Source organism: Poromitra crassiceps (genome assembly GCF_964638095.1).
Source record: "Poromitra crassiceps genome assembly, contig: HAP1_SCAFFOLD_1366, whole genome shotgun sequence".
NCBI lineage: Eukaryota > Metazoa > Chordata > Actinopteri > Beryciformes > Melamphaidae > Poromitra > Poromitra crassiceps.
The window spans coordinates 5,396-32,871 of NW_028151045.1; the positions used below are offsets into that span (position 1 = coordinate 5,396).

Here is a 27,476-nt window from a genome sequence, read left to right on the forward strand (position 1 = left end):
AATATTCAGTTTATGCAGAACACTGCCGCTAACAAACTGAGAACCCCCGTTTCACAGGTGGGAAGTTAATATTTAGCTCTGCAGAACACTGCTGCTAAACAAACTGAAAACCACCGTTTCACAGGTGGGAACTTAATATTTAGCTCTGCAGAACACTGCCGCTAAACAAACTGAGAACCCCCGTTTCACAGGTGGGAACCTTTTTTGGGAAAATTACTATTTTAGCTTCTGCAGAAAACACTGCCGCTAACCACTGAAAACAAATTAAACGTACTGGGAGTATGAGCAAATCGCTGTCCTCTACCAGTGCCTACCGTGGGGATACCGACGCTTCGATCCACGGAGATCAGTGAGCCAGTCACAGCCCTTGGAGGGCGAACACTCCGCAACTCCGACCGGTGGTCGCAAGGCTGCACACAACTGGCTGCAGACAATGATCCACTTTACAATACAAATCCAAGATCCAAATCTTCAAAACAGATGTTCGTGCGAGTAGCAACCGCACACCTGCTGCAAGCGAGAAGAAAAAAGGAAAAGAGCCGCGGATGACACCGGAAGATATAGACAAGCCGGCGTCACGCGGGGGTCACGGGTGACTTTGTTGGTATAGGTACTCGACCTGTGCAAGCGCGAGACGAAGATATTCAGTGCTTAAAGCACCGCCTCTGGCGGTCAGGAGGGATGAAATAGAACTCATATCGTGATTTTTTTTTTTTTTTTTTTTTTTTTCAAAAGTAGACAAAGAAACGTCTTTGTTTGTTGAAGTTCAATGTGTGGAAAGTAGTTCAGTTGAACAAGTCTCTGAAGAGACACATGAGAAGTTATACAGGAGAGAAACCATTCAATTGAGTTTCTGGCAAAACTGTTTATTGACAGGAAAAACTGAAGATGCATAAAAAATAGACTAAGAAAAGTCTTGTTGTTTGAGTTTGAAGAAAAACTGAAGATGCATAATGAGAATTTATACTGCTGAGAAACCTTTTAGTTCAAAGTAAATCTAAGTGACGTGTAACTCATTCTATTTCAAGATAAGCCTTATCTCCAATCTCATGTTTTTTCTAGTTGTTATTGTAATAACAATTTCCCACAACAGCATGTTTTGTATTTGTGCATTTCAAATAAAATACTACTTTTCCAGTCATATATTGTCATTATTCAAGTTTAAAAAAATATTGTTAAAATCGTATCGTATCGTATCGTTATCGTGAACCCAGTATCGTGATACGTATCGTATCGTGAACTGAGTGTATCGTGACACCCCTAGTAACCTGTCATCCCGCCAGCTGAGAGGTTTTGAGGGTGGAAAGAAGTCAAAGCAATCTAATTCCAGTTCCTGTGACTTCAGCAGAGCACGATGGACTTGTCTGTGCTCTTTGCTGTCAAGAACTTTCACAGGGTTGGTGAAAGTGCTGTGGGGTTGGAAAGGTACTCTGGCAGAAGTTCACCCACTAACAAGATGCGTGGAGTCGACAGGTCACACTGGGGACTCTGGCAGAAGTTCACCCTCTAACAAGATGCATGGAGTAGACAGGTCACACTGGGGAGATATTCTCAGGACTGCAGGTGTTGCTGGAGTTTACTTTTTCCGAATGTGATCCTCGACCTCGACCCACATATTGAGAAGATATTTCTCTTCACCTCAAGTAAACTGAAGTAGTTGCGCACATCCAGCAGATTAAAGCAGGTGCAGGAACCCAAAAAACAGCATATAAAGACAAAATGAAGGTCCGCACACTGTAGCTCCTGTGTACTTATTTATTTTGCCATCCACAAACAGGTGATGTTTCGAGCGACTGCTCTTCTTCAGACATGATTCATCTCAAGTCCAAGTTTCGTTCTGCTTTCCAAGCATCAGGAACTGCTGTCAGCTGCCAACATCCGTCCTCATACCCATCAACCTTTTTACGTTTAGGGGTAATTTCCTGCAGTTTGGCTCGGATTACGTTGTCGCTCCTATTCCAAATAAACCGCACCGCAGTTGGCTTGAAAGAGGACAGGAAGACTGAACTAAACGAGTAAAAACACCCCAGAGTTTGAATGAAATGCTTCAAACATGTGAGCAAGCCCTTATTCAAATAATATTCATATAAGGTGAATCATGATATGCCCTCCGGCTCCATGTTTGTGTTCAGCTGTCTGTTTATTTGCATCTCTGTGTAGATTCCCTGAATGGTCCCATTCAGCCATATTGGCCAATGGCCATATGATAAACATTTGCCGTACAGTGTGGTGCTTTTATCCAAAGTGCCTTCAAGCACCTTCGACTGTAAACCAGGGACTTTCAATATTGACACCAAAGAAGGGTTTTAGCTTGAAGTGCTTCTGTGAGAGTGAGACTCTCAGATGGAAAAAGGCAGTTGAATCATTGAATCCTTGTGGTTAGTTAGTAGTTCAATCCCTGCAACAGGTGTGTCCTTGAGCAAGGCATTTAACCTTTATCTGTTCACGCTGGATGAGTGTCAGCTGAAAAAAAAGGTTTATATATATATATATATATATATATATATATATATATATATATATATATAGTTCACCCAAAAATAAAGATTCTGTCATGTACTCATGCCAGTACAAAAAATCTTCATACAACTTTGCCAGGCACTGCATGCCAGATAAGCTTTCTTCCAAACAATTGGAGTAAATTGTCCTTTAAGCTTCAAAAGGCATAAAAAGAATATCCATACATCCATCCATCATTTGGAAGAAAGCCTCTCTGGCAGTGAGCCTGGCAAACTCTTTGTTGTATGAGGGAAAAAACAGTTACATGACAAATAAAACATTAATAAATAATTTCTTTGGCTGAACTGTTCTTTTAACAGTGAGAGTCTGACTTCATAGAAGCTAATAAATGACAGGTTGGGCTGGTGGTTTGAAAATGTGTCCTGTAACTGTGAGGTCACAGGTTTGATCCCCATACAGTAACAGCCAAAATGACCATTACTGTAACATAAATGTGTCCTGTGACAGTGTCCTGGAGGAAGACGCTGAAACACTACCAGCTCACTGTAAATCTCTCTGGATGAGGGTGCCAGCTAAATAATTAAATGCAAAGCGTTAGTTCTGTGATTTATGGTCTAATAAAGTGTGAGAACTTGAGAAGTTGCGGTTTGTTGAGTAAATGAGCTGCTGTTTGAATTCCCTCATCAGCGATATATAACACTGGCCATTCCTTGACAGGTTTCCTTTGGAATGGTTGACATTTATTCCTAAATCACCTTGCTAATATTTGCTCAAAAGGTTAATTATGTTGTTTTAGCCTTAATCAACCCTGGGATGGTTTTGCTGAGCAGAGCAAATGTGCTCAGGCAGCAGGCTCTTCCTCTTCCTTTTTTTTTCTTTTTTCAGGACATAAAGAAAACAAAACAAGAACAGGAAAAAAGAAAAGAAAAGAAAAAACATATATACATACATTCGACATTACAATGTTACAAAATGGTGCGACCAGTCATAGAAAATGTGCTTACAAAACGATAAAAAAAGAAACTCAATTACCGCTTTTAGCCTGATCGAAATAGGTCAGGAACGGGTCCCAAATAACTAAAAATTTCCTTAAAGAATTTGTCCTCTGGAACCTGAGTCTCTCCATACGTATAACTGAGATCATGTCTGTCAGGCACAGCTGAAAAGAAGGTGGAGATGAGGACTTCCATTCCTTCAAAATTAGTTTTTTGGCAACTGTCATTCCCTGTGTCAGAGATTACTGCACGGCCGTTGGGAGGAGCAAAGAGGACTCCGAGCAGCCGAAGATGGCAAGTTCCGCCTCCAGCTGGAGGGCTACCCTGTAGGCCTTAGAGTACCAGTCAAATATTTTGGCCCAGAATCCTGATACCGAAGGGCAAAACCAAAAAGCATGGGACAGTGTGCCCTCCGACACCTATCACATAGTGGTGAGACCGAAGGATATAGCGTCATCTTGTTTTGACTGCTTTTTCACACTTGGAAGGAAAAGCTTGTCTTTGCCTCCCTCCTCAACCAGGTCAAAGGTCAGGATGGGCTGTAGAAGAGCTGGTAGGGATTCAGTGTCTTGCTCATGGACACTTCAGCAGGGCGGATAATGCTGTCATGGGTGGGTTTGAGCCTGGACCTTCCAGTTGTGGGTCTCCATACTTCTACACCCCTGTTCTGCTCCAATTTATCTTCCACCATTAGGCGTACTGAGACTCCCCACTGACACATTTGGTGGTTAAGTGCCTTGCTAAAGGGCACCTTAATGGCAGTAGCTGTGGGAGGGAAAGCATCTACTTTCTGATTGAATCCCAGCCAGTGATTCAAACCCCAAACGGTTATACAAGCTTTTCTAACCTGCTACCTCCCCCGAAATCTGTTGATTTACTGTCATGAGCTACAGCCATGAAAGAGTCACATTTGACCAAGCTCAATTAAATGCATTTCCAGTTCTTATAAAGATTATTATAAGCTGGATATGGCTGAATAATAGCTGAATAAATCAATTGAGCCACTTCCTCTGCCCGGATGAAAGATTTAGAAGTTTAATCACAAAATTGTGGGGGGAAATTACAGCCACTTTAGGACGCATTTTGAAAATCGTATCGCAATGACCTTCTGTGGCTGTTTCTGTGACCCCGTGTCCTACAGCAAGCAGCAAGGCTGTTTGTCTCAGAGTTTAGTATTCATGTCAGTCCTGGGCTGTTTGCTGTGGACTTAATGGTCTGTTGTCTCCCATCAAGCACAGAGAGGACGGACCGCAAAGTGTCCACAGTGTCCTTATGTGACAAAACACCCTGGCCTGAGCAAAATAACACGTTCTTTACTGGCTACAGGGCAAAAGCCCCTGAGCCAGAAAGTGAAAGTATTCATATGGTTTAATTCATCATAGGAAATGTCTGTGATCTGGCAGAAAAGAGAGGAATGTATATAACAGTAAAGCAATACAGCAGTAGCTAAATTGAATATAACAGTGGATGGGACAGCTAGGGAATAAAATCCAATGAAAGAGTGGCTAAATGGAGTAAAATAGTGGCTTAACGAGATTAAACAGTGGCTGAAAATGGAATAAAAAAAGTAGCTAATAGCTGTGACAGTGGTCTGTTTACATGCTAAGATTTTTGTGTTTTTCACTGGCAATGGCTGCTAACAAAACTGTTAAAATGGAGTTTTTCTGTACTGAGGAAATAAGGTGCCTCTCTCAGGACGCATCTCTCGTTTCAGAAATGGGTGTTTCCATGCATACTGTACGTTTTGACCCTATAGTGAACTGATGCTTTGTCAAAGTCCCACATTCACACAAAACAAGCTGCCACACTGTAATCTATCTCTTCTTGTGACCTTTGGATTGCTGCCTGAAAATACCACAGAGTTCCCACTTCCCATGTTGTTCCACGCTGGGAATGTCTGCTGTTTTTATCTGGCCCAGTCACCACTTTGGTTATTGCTGCTGACTAGTGTCTAATTATTGCAAAAATCATTTACATTCAATTGACTGTACATACTTTGTTTCATTTGTTTACATGTTGTAGGATTTAAACTGGCACAGCAAGAAAAGCTACATATTACCAACTATTACAACCACTTAACAGGTTTATTATTATTATTATTATTATTATTATTATTATTATTATTATTATCATCATTGTTATTATTAGTAGTAGTAGTAGGAGGAGGAGATGTAGTGACGTGTTGTACGTAAGTATCAGTGCACCACCAAAACCAGTAGTGGTATTGGTATTATCCGTAGAAGTATTATAGTACTATGTGTAAATGTGTTAGAAATATTAAAATGATTGCCATAATTATGATTGTTTTCGTATAGCGTGAAAGAGGGAAAAACAGTGTGGAAGCAGGGAGGGGCTGCAGGGCGACGGTCCCAGCCTGGCGTATACAAGCCAGCTGAATGCAGTCATTGTTGGAGTTTGTAAAAGCTATGGAGCCAGCAGACCATGTAACACTCTCCACCCAGCCCCCAGTAGTGGCCTAGATTCTGGGGCGCTGCGCTAGTTTGATGCTCCTCTTTATGTGCTATTGTGGGGTTTCCGCCGCTAGCCGGGGGTTTCAGGTGTCATTTGGCTTTCATTCAAGCAGGAAATCGGAGACGTTTCTCAGCGTCGCCAGAGGTAAATCTTGGTCCCGCTGCGTTTGAATCGTCCCCCTGTGGTCATGAAGAGAGATGATTACATTAGCAACAAACCGCTATTCGCCACTTTATGAGGGTCAGTTCAGGAGTTGAGGATAACTGTGAACTGGAGCGATACAGGACAGCAGACCAGTTGTTGTCCAACAGTTGAATTGTAAAATGTTATGCGTCCATCCAGTTTGAAGAGCAGCTGCTACCTGAACTCCACTCCTCAATGTGTCATGATGGATAAGAACGTTACATCATCAAAATTATTAAAGGATAAAGCTGTTTTTTTAATGCACCGCTTCCCGTCAACAAATCCTATGAAACAAACCAAATCAGCAATGACTTTGTTTTGCCAATAAGTCTCGATAATGTAGCCGGTGCCCAATGAAGCCATGTCCCAGCAGCCATAAAACTCCATTGAAAACAACAACAGCATATATCATCCTCAGCCGACCAGCCAGCCGACTTTTTCCTCGAACAACACTTTGCGATCTCAGGAAAGTAGTGCTGTAGCAAAAATAGTCCCCGGTGTAATGGGAGAATTTGTTCCCATTTGAATTTGATTTAGTAATAACTCTACGACAGTCTGACTTTTCGTGGTAACAGTTAGCGACGATTACAATTTAAAGCATGTCTTTGTGAGCTGTATTTCAAGGTTTTTAGCTTACAATTGGAGCCAATTACTTCCAGGTTGACAGCCAAAAATGGGAAGTCCGAAAGTAATGGGAGTACTTTGTTTGACAGGAGGAGGCAATGCATTAAAAGCACCAGCCTTATCACTTAAGTTTCATTTTGGCTAATCAGCTAAATGTTATAGCATAGCTCTACTCTTGTGCCAGCCATTATTTTTCAAGTGACAATTGGGGTTTGCTGGGGGGAGGGACATAATTGTCAGATATGTCATTTTGGAGGGGAACTCCAAAATGAGATGCCTTCCAGTCTGAACTTCTCTTCCTCCCATCCCAAAGCTGTTCACTGCCGTCATGTAAAACCCAGTTTAGGTGGTTGTCTGTATTTTTACTTGAACTGAATATAAACATGGTGTGGGATGTGTGTGAGTTTTGTGACTTTGTGGCTTAAAAATGTTACGGCAAATGGATCAGAATATGGATTGGTCCTTTTATTCATTAGCTATAGCAATCAATCAATCAATCAATCAATAGCAATAGCTATTGATTGGATTTTGACAAAAGTTGGGGAAATGATGCATCAGTGAAATCAGCATCAATAACGAAATAAGCATTCCTGGACACTCTCACACTTATTGTGTGAGAATTGTTATTCCTGCACAAATGTGGATTTCTTTCTCTTCTGTTTGTCTTTCATCACTTCTGTTCAAACAACTCAGTGGTTCCTGCTGAAACAAGGTGGACGGTCGTGTAGCATGCAGCTCTCTGCAGAGCGCTCCTCCGTGTTCTCCTCAAAGAGCCTTTGTTCCACTGCAGATTCCACTGACCTTGTCGGACACCGGCAGGAAGAGGGAGCGGGCGAGAGACAAAGAAAAAGAGAGGGAGGTGGATAGAGGGACGAAAGAGAGAGAGAGAGAGAGAGAGAGGTGGTGAACAGAGAGAGAGAGAGAGAGAAACTGAGGGAAAGAGATTTGGGAGATAGAGAAAGACTGACAGAGAGACAGAAGAAAGAGAGAGAGAGAGAGAGGAAAACAGGGAAAGAGTGATGAGAGATAGAGAAAGAGAGTGACAGAAGAAAGAAAAGGAGGGAGAGAGAGAGAGAGAAATACTGAGATGAAAGTGTGAGTTTGAGAGAGTTGCAGTACCAACACGAGGGTCGCAGGTTCGTATCCACGCGTTACCTCCGGCTTGGTCGGGCCGGGCGTCCATACAGGAACGATTTGCTGTGCCTGAGGGTGGGAAGCCGGATTGGGGGTCTGTGTCCTGGTCGCTGCACTAGCGCCTCCTCTGGTTGGTCGGGGCGCCTGGTCGGGGTGGAAGGGAACTGGTGGGAATAGCGTGCTACGTCTTACCGGTGAAGCTCCCCCTGCCCCGGTGAAAAGAAGCGGCTGGCAACTCCGCATGTGTCGGAGGAAGCATGGTGCTAGTCTCGACTCTCCCCAGATTGGCAGAGGGTGGAGCAGCGACCAGGGCAGCCAATAGAGCAGCATGGGGATAAATTGGCCAAGTGTAATTGGGGAGAAAATGGGGTGGGGAGAGAGAGAGAGAGGTGCAGTGAGACAGAGAGATGGAGGGGGTGAGAAGGAGAGGAACAAGCGCAAACCTTTTAGACCACGGCGCCACTCTTTTCCGTCGCCCCCCCACCCGACACCACTCATACATATCCCCCTAGCCACTATTCCTACCCACCCCTCAAACCCCGAGACTCTAGCACCTTCCTAGCTACGGCCCTTTAACCACTAAACTCACTAAACCTCCATGGCTGAGTGACTGTCCTGACTTGGCCATCTTTGACGGTGTGGTAAAAGAGACTGAGTGAGCGAGGGAGATCGAGGAAAGAGGTGTAGATGAGAGATGAAAAGAGAGAGGAGAGAAGACAGAACAAAACAGACAAATGAGACAGAAAGCTACGGAGACTGAAGGAGAGAGAGGAAAGTATGGGCTAGGCGGGTAGTGATTCTCAATCTTCTTCATGTCAGGGAACCCAAATCTAGTCATTAGAACCATAGACCCTTATTTGATGAGATGAGATTTGATCTTGTTTTAAATCGGAGAATAATGTTATTCTTAGATGTGATTTTGTCCAGAATTCCATGACTATCTGTGTTGTAGTCAGAGGATAACAGAGAAGCTATGATCAGAACTGTTCAAAAGTCATTTTTGTACCTTCTCTAATCGTGTTAACTTCTTGTAAATTAAATAATGCTGAATATTAACAATTCAATTTTCAACACTTCAATTCAAACACTTCAATTTATTATGATATATATTATTTACTCTTCTATTTTCTATCCTAGCCTGGTATCCAGCCCCATATGAAGATTGATTCATATGTGGCTGGATACCAGGCTATGGCCCCGGGGGGGTCCCCGGACCCCACCTTGAGAACCACTGAGCTAGGAAGATAAAGAAACAGAGGGGCAGTGAGAGAGAAAGAGAGAGTGTGTTTGTGCGCCTTTGTGAGTGTACGTGAAAGAGATGTGTGTGTGTGTGTGTGTGTGTGTGTGTGTGTGTGTGTGTGTGTGTGCGTGCGCGCGCGCGCGCGCGTGTGTGCGTGTTTAGTTTGTGTATAGAAAGGAAAGGGAAACGTGTGTGTGTGAGGGAGAGAGAGGGCAGAGAAAGAGTTTCACAATAGGCTTTTGTTGTGTAAGTGGCCATTTTGAGTCTTCCCCTGGTTGTGGATGGCTCCACTTCACTGTCTCCCAGCCGAGTTGTTTGGCCTAGTTTGATAAAGTCTGGACCTGACAGGGTTTTACTCCACCGACCTACTGTACTCTCTATTCATGGTAAACATCAGACCTACTGTACTCTCTATTCATGGTAAACATCAGACCTACTGTACTCTCTATTCATGGCAAACATCAGACCTACTGTACTCTCTATTCATGGTAAACATCAGCACAATTCCTTCAGACACACAGATGGACCGTCCTTACCTTTCAAGGGCAGCAGAGTCCTGTAAAGCACTGGTGCTCAAAGTGGGGTGTGGGAACCCCTGGGGGTCCTTCAGGTGCTTTCAGAAGGTCCCCAGCCGAAAGAGGAGTAGTTTAATTCAACATGCATCCAAGTCCAAATGGACATGAGATACATGGTGACAGTATGTCCTGTTATAATGATGCTCTACAGCTCTACATGTATGTAGCCTGGTATCCAGCCCCATATGAATCCAGTTGTCATCAGAAAGAATCAGAATCACTTTTATTGCCACAATATGCAAGATTACATATGAGGAATTTGTCTTCATATGGGTCTGTGGGCCACGCCCATCCACTGTGTTTATTCAGGACAGATGCTGTCCGGGACACATGATTGGCTGGTTGATGTAGGCGGCGGGACCTTATTAATAATTAATCTAACGTTACCGATAGCGCATTACAGAGCGCTGAAATAACACACCTGTATGTTAATAGCTAGGCTAGCTAGCTGTTAGCACGTTAGTTATGTGCGCCACTGAATGACCAGTTTGATGTAACTGTCAACCAGTTCGAGTCACGCTCTTTCCATAAAGCCCACCAGCTTTGATATCTGTTGGCTAGTTGTTGATATTTATACAATACTGTGGCTCTAAAAGAACGTTTTTATTGATGTGGTGAGACTGTCATGGCGGCTGTTTCCGGTATTCCAGCTCTGGACCAGACAAAGAGTTTAACAAAGTGAGAACAGACAAACAGAGAGAACAGCGCCGCTGTCATTGGGCTGCAGTGGAATAAACGGTGGAACAAGGTTTCTTCAGTTCGTATCAATTTAAGTTCTTTGGCGCAGAATCGTCGAAGTAGTTCGATGATTGACACAGACCGCAACCAATCAGATGGGGCTGAAAAAATACATCACAGAATCAGTGGCGATAGCAGAGCGTCGAGACCCTAATGAAGGATTCATTGGGTCTGGTTACCAGGCTAACATGTATGTGCATTGGTCATACCCTGATTTATATTTTGTATTTATTGTATATTTTCTGTTGTATATTGTCTTATTTTTTGTAGCTCATGAAGATTCCCAATAAGTCAATTGCAAAATAGGCACAAGAATGAGAAAAGTCCAAGACATCAGAAAAGTTTAAAGAGCGGACTCAAGACTGAGACCAGACCAGTACTACAGCCTTGTACACAGGAATACCTTCATACTTCATTATAAGACACTAGAAATCTTGCACGCTCCTTTTCTAGAGTCCCTCGCTGCCTCATGCGTGGCTCATGCTCGCCTGCTCAAATGGGGACATCTTCCTGATATTGAGTTGCAAAATCCACATCTCAAGTTGTCTCAAAGCTTTAAAATGCTTCTCTTTATGCATGTTTTCCTCTTGATGTCTCCTCCTTTGTGATTTGTCCTCTTTATGCATGCTTTACTCTTGATGTCTCCTCCTTTGTGATTTGTCCTCTTTATGCATGTTTTACTCTTGATGTCTCCTCCTTTGTGATTTTTCCTCTTTATGCATGCTTTACTCTTGATGTCTCCTCCTTTGTGATTTGTCCTTCTCTTTATGCATGTTTTACTCTTGATGTCTCCTCCTTTGTGGTTTGTCCTTCTCTTTATGCATGTTTTAGTTTTGATGTCTTCTCCTTTGTGATTTCTCCTCTTTATGCATGTTTTACTCTTGATGTCTCCTCCTTTGTGATTTGTCCTTCTCTTTATGCATGTTTTAGTTTTGATGTCTTCTCCTTTGTGATTTTTCCTCTTTATGCATGTTTTACTCTTGATGTCTCCTCCTCTGTGATTTGTCCTTCTCTTTATGCATGTTTTACTCTTGATGTCTCCTCCTTTGTGATTTGTCCTTCTCTTTATGCATGTTTTACTCTTGATGTCTCCTCCTTTGTGATTTGTCCTCTTTATGCATGTTTTACTCTTGATGTCTCCTCCTTTGTAATTTGTCCTTCTCTTTATGCATGTTTTAGTTTTGATGTCTTCTCCTTTGTGATTTGTCCTTCTCTTTATGCATGCTTTACTCTTGATGTATCCTTTGTGATTTGTCCTTCTCTTTATGCATGTTTTACTCTTGATGTCTCCTCCTTTGTGATTTGTCCTTCTCTTTATGCATGTTTTACTCTTGATGTCTCCTCCTTTGTGATTTGTCCTTCTCTTTATGCATGTTTTACTCTTGATGTCTCCTTTGTGATTTGTCCTCTTTATGCATGCTTTACTCTTGATGTCTCCTCCTTTGTGATTTGTCCTTCTCTTTATGCAGGTTTTAGTTTTGATGTCTTCTCCTTTGTGATTTGTCCTTCTCTTTATGCATGTTTTACTCTTGATTTCTCCTCCTTTGTGATTTGTCCTTCTCTTTATGCATGTTTTACTCTTGATGTCTCCTCCTTTGTGATTTGTCCTTCTCTTTATGCATGTTTTACTCTTGATGTTTCCACCTTTGTGATTTGTCCTTCTCTTTATGCATGTTTTACTCTTGATGTCTCCTCCTTTGTGATTTGTCCTTCTCTTTATGCAGGTTTTAGTTTTGATGTCTCCTCCTTTGTGATTTGTCCTTCTCTTTATGCAGGTTTTACTCTTGATGTCTCCTCCTTTGTGATTTATCCTTCTCTCTATGCATGTTTTACTCTTGATGTCTCCTCCTTTGTGATTTGTCCTTCTCTTTATGCATGTTTTACTCTTGATGTCTCCTTTGTGATTTGTCCTTCTCTTTATGCATGTTTTACTCTTGATGTCTCCTCCTTTGTGATTTATCCTTCTCTTTATGCATGCTTTACTCTTGATGTCTCCTGCTTTGTGATTTGTCCTCTTTATGCATGTTTTACTCTTGATGTCTCCTCCTTTGTGATTTGTCCTTCTCTTTATGCATGTTTTACTCTTGATGTCTCCTCCTTTGTGATTTGTCCTCTTTATGCATGTTTTACTCTTGATGTCTCCTCCTTTGTGATTTGTCCTTCTCTTTATGCATGTTTTACTCTTGATGTCTCCTCCTTTGTGATTTGTCCTCTTTATGCATGTTTTACTCTTGATGTTTCCACCTTTGTGATTTGTCCTTCTCTTTATGCATGTTTTACTCTTGATGTCTCCTTTGTGATTTGTCCTCTTTATGCATGCTTTACTCTTGATGTCTCCTCCTTTGTGATTTGTCCTTCTCTTTATGCAGGTTTTAGTTTTGATGTCTTCTCCTTTGTGATTTGTCCTTCTCTTTATGCATGTTTTACTCTTGATTTCTCCTCCTTTGTGATTTGTCCTTCTCTTTATGCATGTTTTACTCTTGATGTCTCCTCCTTTGTGATTTGTCCTTCTCTTTATGCATGTTTTACTCTTGATGTTTCCACCTTTGTGATTTGTCCTTCTCTTTATGCATGTTTTACTCTTGATGTCTCCTCCTTTGTGATTTGTCCTTCTCTTTATGCAGGTTTTAGTTTTGATGTCTCCTCCTTTGTGATTTGTCCTTCTCTTTATGCAGGTTTTACTCTTGATGTCTCCTCCTTTGTGATTTATCCTTCTCTCTATGCATGTTTTACTCTTGATGTCTCCTCCTTTGTGATTTGTCCTTCTCTTTATGCATGTTTTACTCTTGATGTCTCCTTTGTGATTTGTCCTTCTCTTTATGCATGTTTTACTCTTGATGTCTCCTCCTTTGTGATTTATCCTTCTCTTTATGCATGCTTTACTCTTGATGTCTCCTCCTTTGTGATTTGTCCTCTTTATGCATGTTTTACTCTTGATGTCTCCTCCTTTGTGATTTGTCCTTCTCTTTATGCATGTTTTACTCTTGATGTCTCCTCCTTTGTGATTTGTCCTCTTTATGCATGTTTTACTCTTGATGTCTCCTCCTTTGTGATTTGTCCTTCTCTTTATGCATGTTTTACTCTTGATGTCTCCTCCTTTGTGATTTGTCCTCTTTATGCATGTTTTACTCTTGATGTTTCCACCTTTGTGATTTGTCCTTCTCTTTATGCATGTTTTACTCTTGATGTCTCCTCCTTTGTGATTTGTCCTTCTCTTTATGCATGTTTTACTCTTGATGTTTCCACCTTTGTGATTTGTCCTTCTCTTTATGCATGTTTTAGTTTTGATGTCTCCTCCTTTGTGATTTGTATAGATTTAATAAGGGGACATCAATAATGGGAAATGGCTTTTACCTGGATTCACCTCATCAGTGTCCCTAATACTTGGCACACTCACTGTAGTGACTGTGCTGCAGAATATTCACTCACTGTATAGTATATAGAGACTGTGCTGCAGAATATTCACTCACTGTTTAGTATATAGAGACTGTACTGCAGAATATAGAAAGAAAGAAAGAAAGAAAGAAAGAAAGAAAGAAAGAAAGAAAGAAAGAAAGAAAGAAAGAAAGAAATGCCTGCAGTGCTAAATACAGGTTAGCTTAGATTGGATTAATATAGGGATTTAAGAAATGGCTACAGCTAATCACCTACAGGACAGTAAAGAAGAGCTTCTCTCACACACACACACACACACACACACACACACACACACACACACACACACACACACACACACACACACACCACTTTCTTCTTTCTTGCATTCGTACATAACCCTAGGAATATACCTTAACTTTAATTTGCGCTTGCAAACTCATACATACACACACAGTACAGAGACTTGTATGTTGTTATACAGTGAATCACAACACTGACTAATCTGCATTGATCTGAGCGTGCCCACGCCTCCTCTGTGACTCACTCCTCCTGTTGTTATTCCTTTCTGCCATCATTCATAAAGCTGATTATTCCACTTAGCATTTCCATCACCGTGTTATATAACTTTACACAATTAATTCATACTTCGCCCAACATAAAAGGGCTTTTTTTTCTTTACTTACTTTAGTCTGTTTGAAAGTTTTAGAGACCATCTGTTCTCAAGTTTGCAAGAACCCCAACAATGCTCATATGCATATGTACACACACACACACACACACACACACACACACACACACACACACACACACACACACACACACACACACACACACACTTACTGTAGTGCTGGCTGGCAGGTGTTGAGCTGAAGATTCAGCTGGGAGGAGAGGGAGTCATGGCAACAGTTGAATATTATGGGCTGGCTTTCCCTTGATGTTGCTCAAGCTAATGAAGCCGTGTAGCACTCTACTCAGTCAGGTCCGTTTGAAGTGTGGAAGAGACTCACGTTGTCATGCTCTACAATTATGCAATTGCGTGTTCCATCTTTAATTTGAATGTGTTTACATTCCAGACACCTCACATTACACAGATACAGCAGGGCCCCCAGAGCTTTGATACACCTGCTGCACTTCCTGCCAATTAGGAGACCACTTCCAAAATGTCTTCTGTTGATGCTGGATGTGAAAGTTTCATCATTTTATCAATCAAGGACTTAAACTACCTACTATTTTCATTAAAAAAATATACTGGTATATATTTTTATAATTCTGCGGGTTTCATGTGACGACCCTCCCACTTCTGTCTTGCAGGAGGAGCTTGGTGGGTGGGGTCGTATATTTTATATATTTATGTTGTATATAAATTTAGCTTTGAAAGTCATGGGGAAACTAGGCAGAATTCTCCCCTCTGGCTCCCTGTCGGATTGTGTGGGGGCGTGGTGTACGCATTGAACCTGTGTGTGTTTGAAACACTGTTTGAAAGCGGAGACTAGGGCTCTCTGAATTGGTTTTACTTTAGTAAATAATTTTAATCAGTATTTCTACTTTTTCCAGACTTTTTTCTTGCACAAGTAAATGTACTTCTGCATAAATAAATAATGTGTGTACTTTTGCCATCTCTGCAATTTAGTGTCAGGTGTTAATTTTTTCCAGTAGTGGATTTTTGATGTACATCATATGAGCCTGTGTGTCTAACTACAGCACCTGTTGGCTTTAATGTATTTCATTCATCTCTTTTAGAAATGTGCTTGACTGACATGTCGAAAATTTGTTTTCATCAGCAAGTAGAAGTTGAAGTTAGAATAGAGATTGTGGGGATTGTGATTGCAGTGAAAACCATCATCTGAAAGGCAGGCATCGGTGATGAACAGGTGTCTCTTTGTTGGTGTGTTATCTCTTGTTCTACTGTTGTTGCCCTCTCTTTTAGAAAATGGAAATGTGGTAGTATATACTGACCCCTGCTGGTCATCATTATGTTGTAACTTGTTACTCGTCTCAGCCTCTGTTGGCCGATGTGTAGGAGTAACAGGGTCACATTAGTGCCACAGGGAGACTGCCCAATGACCCGAAAAGTCACAGATTTGATAGATTCTATTAACAAATTACCGTAAACAAGGTATTTTTAGGCTTTTTTTTTTATTTGATTTAAGAAAATTATATAAAGAAATGGAAAAAAAAATCTTTATTTATACAAGGACTGAGGGACTTTTCCAGGAGAGGAGTCCCAAACACTGTACCTGGAAGCTGACCAGTACAACCACATTCTGATCTGTTGGCCACTGAGCAGCTCCACTGGAGAGGTTGGGGTGAAGGGCTTTGCTCAAGGGCACCTCAGTGGTGGTAATGAGGGAGGGACAAGCGCTGCTTTTTCACTTTCTCCAGATTTATCTTGCCGGTCCCGGGGATTGAACCAACAACCTTCCGGTCACAAGCTCGCTTCTCTAACATTTAGGCCACCACTGCTCAAATTAATAATGTGATGAATAATAGACGATTTTCACTGAATTGTGTTGCTAGGGAAGAGTTTGGTTGGAACCTAGCCTATGTCCTGTCAGTTATTGTACTAGTAGCAAACACTGCAACAGGAAGTTAGCTGGGGGGAATTTAGAATGTTTATGTTGTCGAGTTGAAACTGTCTATTATAGTCTGTGTTGTTTTCTGTTTGTGTGCAGGATCGGAGTGCTGTGTGCGTACGCTGCCAACCAGAACCTGAGTTCTCAGGTGAAGAACATACGGAGACTGGTCAACAGCAACATGAGGGACATGCACACCTTCGCTAACGACACACCCGTGGTACGGCACATTACATATTGGTTGTTTATGGAGATCTTTTTTGTGTGTGTATATTTTAGCATTTTCTTAATTTCCTATGTATGTATGGAAAACGTATCTCGAAATTGTGTTCTACAAGTTATTTGTTCATCTATGTATTCCAAACAAACTGTTGTTGCTGCTGCCAGACATGTGTTTCTTTGAAAATGTCATGGATTTAATGATCTTACTACTATAATTGGAGAGCTGTCTGTCTAGAGTTACACCGTTGCTCCACTTGCCTCCAAAACTTTCCAAAACATTTTTCAGGGGTCTGGAATGAATCTGTTGCCAAAAATAAATAAATGAAAAAATCCACCCGCGGGGGGCACTACAGTGATATTTCACTTTTTTAGGCCTTCACCCTCACAGAGCCATTGTGACATCATCACCATCCCTTCCCTGCTTCCCACTAACATTGTGACATCACATTTGTGTGTCTATGACAAGACATATTTGTGAAATCACTCCACTCTTCTGTGCTCTGTTTGTTTTCAGCAAATTGATTACCTAGTAACCCAATATGCCACGGCCAAGAACAAAGTCATCTATGACCTAGATAGTAAGTACACCTTCTCCCGTGTCTCTGATAGTAAATGATGTGGACAGAAATGACTCACTGAAGCATGAATTATGCTTATGATCTGAATTCACTGTGTCCATTTCCCTCCACTTGTTCCAACAACACACTTGTGACAGAACTAGGTCTGGATACATGTAGCTGCAGATACAAACCCCCCCGTGCATTCAAGCTGCTTCTGCCCTGCGTTAGTCTTGCTGACAAATCTTTCTTGAATGCTCGACAGCAAAAACAGCATTACCATAATAGGCTGTTCTGTAACACAGAATTAATTATATCTCTATCAAATGTGCCTTGTAACTTAGAGATGGAGAAAAAGTGCAGTAGTAGTTTGCAAAAATGTAATAAAAAGAGGGAATTCTACATAGTATTACTTGTTGTTTTTTCCTACTGTTTTTCTATCTCTTACTGTTTGTTTGTCTGTCGCTTTGATGCCGTGTCCTCCACAGATATAGGTCCATTACTGGGCGGAAGGATACGCGAGCAGTTGGATAAGGAGGTGCATCCCGCCCTGGACAGTGCGCTCGATATGGCTGGAGGTACTTCCACTCAGTTGTTACTTCTTCTGTCATTTAGCATACTGTACACCTCCATGCTGTTAGTACTGCAGGCTGGAAGTTAGTGAGTCCAGTCTATATCACTGCAAAAAATAAAAAACGCATCTTAACAAGTTGAGTGACATCTCACTACTATAATATGGTAGGCGGGCGCTTGGCGTGCCGGCGCCACAGTGCGCGGTGCCACACAATTGGTCAAGTGGCATACGCTGGAAAAGAGTGCTAGAAATATTTTTAGTTAAGTTGATGTCTCCCCCCCCCCCCCCCCCCTTTAAAAAGAAAAATAAGATTTCAAGATTCAAAACACTTGTTAAGATGGATGTTTTTTGCAGTGGAAGATACAAATACTGTAGATTAGAGATTGGCTCTAATTATAGTGGAGCATTAAAAGCTGTGAATTGTGGTTAATTGAAGTTCTAGGAGCTCTGCAGAAATCTTAAATGTTTTCCAATCTTTCTTTCTTATGCTTTGTGGTAAAGTGAAAATCGAGCGGGCCCTGAAAGGTAACAGTAAACTAGACAATGACCTGTGACCCCTTGACCCCTTTACCTTGTTGACACTGGTGTTTTTCCTGTGATTGGTTGCCTTGTGGTTTTCCTTATCAGAGCCCTGAGTGCCATTTTACTGTAATGAACAGGCAACATTAAACCTGCACTAGGCAATTTTGCACTTTGGCGGCCCCAAGTATTTGCACTTTGGCGGCCTCACGTGGCAATGAGAGATAACCATTTGAATTTTTGAATGTTTGAAGGACTTCACTACCCAGAAATCATGTAACGTCACATCAGTAAAGAGCGCACTCCTTGGCCTAAATTTCTTCTTCGTCTAGTGTCTAGTGGAGGTAGTGAAGATAATCTTTTCGCTTGCTGCTCTTTAGGATACAGATTTCAATTTGGTTTGTTTGTTCTGTATCGCCACTTCCTGTGCGTCAAAAAGTGAGCATACCTGACACACCAGATATTAATTCGGGCAAATAAGACAAATGTGTGGCGTGTCACTGAAGGGGATGAGACCTTGTTTGTTGCAGCCTCAACTTGGTGTTTAAATCGATAAGACAGCTGGTTTATTATTATCATTTTTTAATTATCATTATTATTATTTTTTTTTACATTTTTACACAAAAGCTTGTCTCGTGCAGTTTTAAGTTTATGGCATCACCAGATCTTGACAAAATCCCAACACTGAAATCAGCCTGCACCCGGACGTCATCCCTCCTTCTGCTCCAAGTGTGTTACCCCTACTGTAAAGTGAGCCTAGCATGTGTGTGTGTGTGTGTGTGGGGGCGTGCGTGCGTGGGGTGTGCGTGCGTGCGTTCGTGCGTGCGTGCGCGCGCGTGTGTGTGTGTGACCTGTCCCACATCAGTATTTCCTACACGATTTCAGTGTGGACCATGAAAGTTTGATTTGGTTGTTTGTTGTGTTACAACAAGCTGGTGGGCTGTAAACAGTTGACCACATACTGTAGGATTTAGAAACCTTTAGCACAATACTAGATGAGACAGAGGTCTCTGTAGCTCAGCTCTCTCATATCATATACTGTATTGTTGATAAGTGGTGTGTGTGTGTGTGTGTGTGTGTGTGTGTGTGTGTGTGTGTGTGTGTGTGTGTGTGTGTGTGTGTGTGTGTGTGTGTGTGTGTGTGAGAGATATGAGTGAATGCGTGACTGACTGACAGCAGTTATGACTGTGTTTCGTAGCTATGACAGTTATGACTAATGGTAAAGTAATGGCTAAAGTAATGGTAAAGTAAGCAGGAAGTAATGGTGTATTCCTATAGTATATACCGAGTTGTTAGTAAGGAATGCACCATTACTTCCTGCTTAATTTACCATTACTTAAAGGATGGGTTTACCGATGGGGAATATGAATATATATTAATTCTTAAAAAATCTTAAATTTCGAATCCGTTGAAATTTTTGAAATTGCTTGTTCACAGCCAGAGAAAAAAAAAATGAAAAAAAAAAAAAAAAAAAAATGGGCCAGGTGACGCGTTTCGACGCGAAACGCGTCACCTGGCCCAATTTTTTTTTTTTTTTTTTTTTTTTTTTTTTTCATTTATTTTTTTCTCTGGCTGTGAACAAGCAATTTCAAAAATTTCAACGGATTCGAAATTTAAGATTTTTTAAGAATTAATATATATTCATATTCCCCATCGGTAAACCCATCCTTTAACATGTGTGTGACCCCTCAAGTAAAGCAGTACATCTTCCTGAGTTGTTACTAAGGGATACACCATTACTTCCTGCTTACTTTACCATTAGTTCCCATGTTTGTGCCCCCTCAAGTAAAGCAGTACATCTTACTGAGTAGTTACTAAAGAATACACCATTACTTCCTGCTTACTTTACCATTACTTAACAACTAGTAAAATATTGAAAAAAAATGAAGGAAGTAATCATTACTTACTGGTTCGTTAACATGGTAACTAATGGTCAGTTCTTAAGTAACTACCATGGGAACTAATGGTCAGTTCTTAAGTAACTACCATTAAGGATCTTTAAGGAACTACCGATTAACTATTAATGAACTAGTGAATGAAAACAAATGAAAAAAAAAAAATTTTAGGGAAGTAATCATTACTTACTGGTTCGTTAACATGGTAACTAATGGTCAGTTCTTAAGTAACTACCATTAAGGAACTACCTATCAACTAATCATTAACTAATCATTAACTATTCATGAACTAATGGTTCGTTCCTTACTCGTTCCTCAGTAACTACCCATTGTTTGTGTTACAGCATTATGAAGTGTTACCGTATCAACAGTCACTTGATTCAAGAAGCTGATCTGCAAGAAAATGTTTTTTCAGGAGATTAAATTACCTGTTAATATGGGTATTTTCTCCTTCATGGCCTGGTTATCTTCTCCTAACAGCAGTCCCGGCCGCATCCTCCTCTACCTCATCTGTGCTTTCTTGCAGCCATGCGTGAAACCAAGGAGGCTCTGGAGAACGTCAGCGTGTCTCTGGACGTCCTGCAGGACGGAACGGGGAAACTCAACTTCAACCTGAGCCTGGTGCGGGTCAGTATGAACCGCACGCTCAACGACCCGGGCTGCCACAACGAGGGCTCCGACGCCACCTCCGCCCAGCTGTGCCGTAACATCCGCCAGTCTCTGGGCCAGCTGCAGATCAGCGCCAACTTCACACGGGTACAGAACCTCGCACCAACGCACGTCTCAAAACCATTTGTCAAAATTTGTGTGAACTCTGAAATGTAGATGACGTGGTGGACACAAATAAGTGAAGATTACGTTCCTCCCCCGTGAAAGGATTATGTGTAAATAACACAAACTGGACACGCTATACACATTGTGAACAATAACTGCCAAAAATGAATGAATAAATTAATAAAAGAAAATTAAACATTAAACCCATTAAATATACTATGATATATTACATTTGATGGGAAGAGCCACAGGGACTGGTGTTTTTGGTAACAAGTAGACAGGTAATTTTTCATTTTTTTTTTTTTTACAGATGATGAAAGTGCAGAGTGAAATGACGTCTCATACTTTGAAATCTGAAAACAATTGAAGAAGATATGCTTATTTGAATGTTCGTACTTTGAATGTTGTTGTGAAAACAATACCGCCCCATCTGGGAGAGTCAGGTTAATACCGCCCCCATCTGGCAGAGTCAGGTTATAAATGCAACATTCAGAGAAAATCAGCTGAAAGTTGGTGAACTAGCTTGGTTTGCCCTAAACAAGCTTAGTTTGCTAACAAATTATAAGTACATGTATTTAATGATCCTAAAACTGTTTGTTATGAGTGCGTCCTTCAACTCGTGTAATATGAAAAAAGGAACCCCCCCCCAAAGAAAAGATCTTAACTTATGCATTTTCAGACCGTGTCACTTTGGTTCTACTCTATAAAGAAAGACATTTTCTGCAGTAGTCCTTGATGAAGGATAGGATTCATGCAGGAAGGTGAGGTGACCATGCAGAAGAGCTCCCAATGTCAACCGAATCGGTCATTTGATTGATCATCATTGATTGACCATCCATCACTCTGTGTATTGATCAGTGTGTTATTGTCTGTATTGTGTTTCAGCTTCCCAAGGTGACCGCTCAGCTGGAGAGTATGAACAATGTGCTGAAGCTCGACCTGAGCAGCATGGTCCAGAGGGTGAGTCAGGCTCTGCACCTGAGCTGGAGCTGCTGTCACGTCACCTCCTGCATTCAAGGAAAAATCCACCCGTGGATCCTTTTTTCTCTCTCTCTCTCTCTCTCTCTCTCTCTCTCTCTCTCTCTCTCTCTCTTTTTACATTGAGCAATACATGTACAGTATATAATAAACAAATATGTCTGCAGTGATATAACTAAAAAGTACAGGACTTATTTCCATCATTGCTGTTGTACCAAGAGTCCATGTGGAGACAGGCATCTGCTCAAAGTGCATTACAGCATTACGCTGTTAGTCCCCATCAATCTGTGATGGTCAATAAATTCAAGATTCAACTTGAATAGCCACAGTAAGTAATCAGATTACAAGTGAGGAATTTGAGTTAATGCAAGTATGCAGCCCAGTGGTCACATCAAGTAGAAGACAAAGCAATACAGAAAAACAATCACAAATTAAAAAGTGCAAAAATATAAAGTACTTTAAAGTGGTACGTGATGGGGGGGGGGGGGGGGGGGGTTATAGGATAATATCCGTGGGAGGGGACAACTTCCAAATGATGGTTGCTTACTGGCCAAAATACAGTAAATAAGTGGTAGAGTAGAGCAGACTTTCCAGCCTTGGCCAAAATTGAGGTTAATTCCCCACCCTTATTCTATTCTATTCTATTCTATTCTATTCTCCTCCCTCTTCTCCTGTCACAGGGCTACTCCGCTCTGAATGACACCCCACACATGGTGGCTGAACAGACCAGAGGCATTGTGGAGGGTAAGATGTGTTTTACATTGAACCTGTGTTTTCCTGAAGGCAAACATAATCTAATAATAACTCATGTTATATTAATACACTGTTGGATGACAGTATGAATAACTGGCATGTATCACTCTTGTTGCCCTTTGCTGTTGACATCCATCCCCACTCGTCCACCTCCTCACTCACTCTTCCTCTTTCTCTCTCTCTGTCTGTCTGTCCTTTCTCTCTCTGTCATGTGGATTTGAGTAAGAGTTTGAGTTAAGTGGGTTTTCAATTCAAAGCTGCACTAGGCAAGATTTCTGTGTAAAACTCTCATCTGTCTTACCAGACTAAATCACAAAGTGGATTTTAATACCTTTGGTATTTTAATACCTTTGGTATTAAAATCACAATGGAGGGGAAAAACATCCTGGTTGGAGTCGAGTCGATTTTTTTTTATCATCCCCAATGGGGCAATTCAGTTCATAGCAAGCAGTTGCAATACTCCCTACTCCAACACTCCATTACCACATATATTACAAAAACACAGACAATATCACACAATATCAATGTATACCAACAAAAAGCTGTTGTTGTGTTTCTATGCCATAATGTACATATATTGAACAATGTTAAATCACAGTCCTGCCCCTCCGTTCCATCCATCAAATATACTGTAACTGCATGTCTCTCACTGTCTCACCCCCCATTGGTTTAGACTTCAGAATGATCCCACTTCACGTTATGTCCTGCCCCAACATCCTATTTCAACAGAAAATTACATCAAATTTAAGCAAACAAGAAGCTCTCAAAATGCCATTAAATAAAATCAATAAAGATTTCATTGTGAAGTGAATGTGACTTTAAGTGATCACAGACCGGTGTTTAGTGAACCTTATGCAGCTTACTGATGATTTCCGGCTAACGAAATTGTAGTTTTTCAGATCGTTACCTCTCGCTGTCATTTGGGGCTGCCAGTGTGTGAAGTTATCTAGTGCTGCTTTAAAGTGGTTTTAGTTACTTTTCATCACTTTTTTTGCATGAAATGTTTCATTGAAAGAATAGTCAACATCCAAAGTCTCTCTCTCTCTCTCTCTCTCTCTCTCTCTCTCTCTCTCTCTTTCTCTCTCGCTCTCTCTCTTTCTCTCTCACTCTCTCGCTCTCTCTCTCTCTCTCAGGTGTTCGGGGTTTGGTGGACGGCGTCGGCAGTAACATCAGCAGCTTCTCCAAGGCGTTCCCGGTGCAGAGCTCCCTGGCCAACTTCACTATCTTCATCAGTCATACCCACTCCAAGATCGAGGACTACTACCCAGAAATTGACCAGATGGACTTCTACAGGTAAACCCACGTCCTACTACAGTACCGTACTACTACTACTACTACTACTACTACTACTTTACTGACTGCAAGAAAACTGTGTTCATTTTCTTACTGAAACCCGAAACTTGCCAGGGTCATTTATCTGTTGAGAGAGTTTCATGACCTTTGGGCTCCTGAAACCTCTTAACAAAAAGCATTTTGTCATTTTCAAAATTACATGTGCATCAATGAAGAAAGTAGATCATGCAAATAATGTGATCATGTGTGACATACTATAATGTGAGTATTGTCAACACACCAAGTCTAACTTGTATCATTATTGTTCACAATTTGGGAGAGATGTGTGACCTTTCCTTTTATACTACAGTCTGACTCAGGTTACTCTTCTCTTATGAGCTCAAATTAAAGTGTACAATATAGGAGTGCAAGTGCTATAGAGGGAAAAAGAAGAGCCATATTAGTGGCTGGGGATTGCATTTATACAGTGTTTTAGTTAGCCAATGTTTTTGCTGGGTCTCATTAACATAATGGTCCCACCTCAGAAATGCCATTTTAGGTAAAGGAGAACAGCCACAAAGGTAAGTGAATGAGTGAGCAGGTAGGACACTTCCTTTCAATTATTTTTTTGTAAAGCACCTTGAATTGCCTTTGTGTATGAAAAGTGCTATATAAATAAATTTGACTTGACTTGACTTGACTTCCTACAGGATGCACGGCTTCTGACAGACATGTTGGCGGTAGGCGAGGATCAGACCTGTTGCCCTTCTCATATTGACTTCCTTGTTGCCGCTGACTGTTTGGCTCCGCCCCCTCCTGACAGGTGGATCGGGTGTATCGCTCTGTGTTGCATGCTGGTCCTGGTCCTGGCCTTCAACTTCCTGGGTCTGCTGTGCGGCACCTTGGGATATGACAAGCACGCCTCGCCCACCACCCGCGGCTGCATCTCCAACACCGGGGGGACGCTGCTCATGGCGTGAGTCCACCATCCACATCACATGGCACGCTGTCAGCTTCTAAATATAAAATTGATGAACTGTTAAATTAAAGTTTAATTTTACATTTTTAAACTCACTAGATTGAAAGCAAACCAAATCGACACCTGTCTAGTACTATTACTGTAGCAACAGCATGACTACTACTTCTACTATGTCACTTTTTACATGACCTATAAAATACCTCTAAACTTTTTATATTTTGCTCTACTACTTGTATTAGTTTGTGCTGTGTTGTGTTAGTTAATGTGACCAATGTAGGTTATCCACCAAGTTAAATTACTTAGATGTGCTAGCTTACTTCTGATTACCAGACTGCTATTCCACCACCTTCTCCTCTACTTACCACAAGTACTGCTACAACTCCTACTACTGCTGCTACTCTACTCTTTCACATTACATTTTACATTTACTGTAGGCATTTAGCTGACACTTTGACCACAGCTCCAATCATAGCAACAGTAGACCGTCCACACCACTGCTACTCCTGCTATTACAGCTCCAACTTAGCATCCATCTCTTCCTCCCCACAGCGGCGCTGGATTTAGCTTCATCTTCTCCTGGGTGCTGATGGGACTGGTGACCGCCATCTTTCTAGCTGGAGGAAATGCAGAGAAGCTGGTTTGTGAGCCCTTCCACACCAAACAGCTCTTCCAGGCAAGTCATGGAGTTAGAGATGCTGCCGTTTAAGACCCGTTTAAGTCACGCATAGCCTATAAGGCTACTAGCTGAGGAGGAATGCACTCAACATTCACTGCAAAAATACATCTCAGCAAGTCATTTAGTTTCAGCTGCAACATGTTGGTGCTTTTTCATGTTTGATGTTAGCCATTACATCCACCCCCAAGAGAGCTTTTTTTTGGTCTATAATATTCATAAACCCAACCCCCCAAATGAGCACTTCTCCAAGACAGCGTTCCTCCTCTGTGCTATTTATATTTTTCGTTTCTTTTCTTTTTTGTGTGTGCCAATGGGATAAATAAGTCTGATTATTTCCAGTGCAGTTTCACTTGACTTTACCTCACACACAGGTATCAATATATTGAAACAAGGCACATACTGTAGTGTAACACTTCCTCAGTATCAAGAAAAATGTTCTTGATTCAACAAATATCTTGATTTCTCTGTTCATTTGCATTGGAAACAAGTGAAATATCTTTCTATCTCTTTTCACTTATTTTAAGAAAAATAGGACTCAACTTTCTTTCCCCCTTATATATAAAACTATGAGGACACAGACATACAGTATAGGCTACAGGGGAAACCGAAGCATGCGTAACACACTATTTGAGTCTTTGGATTGTTCTTGTCTTGTCCTTTCCTTTGAATTCTTTAATTCTGCTCTCCACTGTCGAGTTCATTCAGTTCGCTGATTGATGATATAACTCACGTGTTTTGTGGCTCGGCAGGTTCTGGACACGCCACACCTGGTCAACCGAGACTGGAGGAACTTCATCCCTGGATACATGTACAACGACTCGGAGCTGGAGCTGACTGTAGAGAGCCTGTACAGGTAAAACTGATTTAGGTGTTTAGATGATGCTCTCACCTACTGCTACTGTAGCTATTAGGAGCTGTGCCATGCTGCTTCTCCTCACTGCCAACTCTACATTTTACACTTACTTATCTCAGTGGACTTCTCTTACAGTGATCACTTTGGGATGGATCAAATTGATCACTAAGCAGATGATCATTATAACAGTTTTTCTTTTCTTTTTCTTTATATCAAATGCAGATTACCATCTAATCAATCTGGGAACCCAGAGTCTATTTCGGCGTGTAAATAGACTGGGACAGCCGTACCTTTTTTTGAGGCTTCCTGTACAGCGCAGATCTTCCGCCCGGGACTTCCACTTCCGCACAGCGGTGCCTTTTAAAAACATACATTGCGTCGCTTTTATTTTGAATGCTAAACATCAAAATTCTTATATATTCACTAGCTCACTTCACTTCACTCTTATATTCGCCGGTACAACAACAGAGCGGCACTGCACGGAGGCGGAAGACCTGGGGCAGAAGATTCGTGCTGTACAGGAAGCCTAAATTTTTTTTACGGCTGTCCCAGAGTCTATTTACGTCCCGAAATAGACTCTGGGTTCCCAGATTGCCCTCTAATTGACGTGTATATTTATTACATGAATACAGTCAATATAAAGTAATGAAATGGACATCTTCACTATTTACAGACTTATTGACTTTCAAAATGCACACAGTAAGTTAGCCTAGGCCTGCAGCTGTTTCAAACACAGCGGTCAGACAGAGACGCCGCAACCTCTCCATATACAGACAGACATGCCCCAAATATCGCTGCTGTATCTCGTTGGCTCATTTTTGGCAGTTTGTAAGTAAAAAATATATACGGTATATTATTTTCTCTGAGAAGAAATGATATGATATGAGACGACCCAAAATGATCACTGTAAGCGGACTCCTGATTACTAAGTGAATTATTCAAACACATTTATATTTGAGGGTTTTCTTTCCAAAACACTATTATATATCCATTTTGGACAAAATGTTCTACCTGCAATTCCTCAGGGAATATCATTCTCTGCTCAAAAGATT

The 27,476-nt window shown here is 41.3% G+C and overlaps 1 protein-coding gene across 1 annotated transcript; it reads left to right on the forward strand.

Annotated features, from left to right (window-relative positions):
• Positions 1 to 281: 281 nt before the first annotated feature.
• LOC310771842 (prominin-1-A-like) lies at positions 282 to 26,424 on the forward strand (the record flags this gene model as incomplete). The annotated part of the gene is made up of 12 exons (XM_083664354.1): positions 282 to 349; positions 16,472 to 16,592; positions 17,109 to 17,172; positions 17,640 to 17,729; positions 18,227 to 18,250; positions 20,666 to 20,895; positions 21,799 to 21,873; positions 22,572 to 22,635; positions 23,778 to 23,937; positions 24,740 to 24,892; positions 25,445 to 25,568; positions 26,321 to 26,424. Coding segments are annotated over 12 exons (1,277 nt in total), but the record flags the coding sequence as incomplete, so codon positions are not given.
• Between the last annotated feature and the right edge of the window lie 1,052 nt (positions 26,425 to 27,476).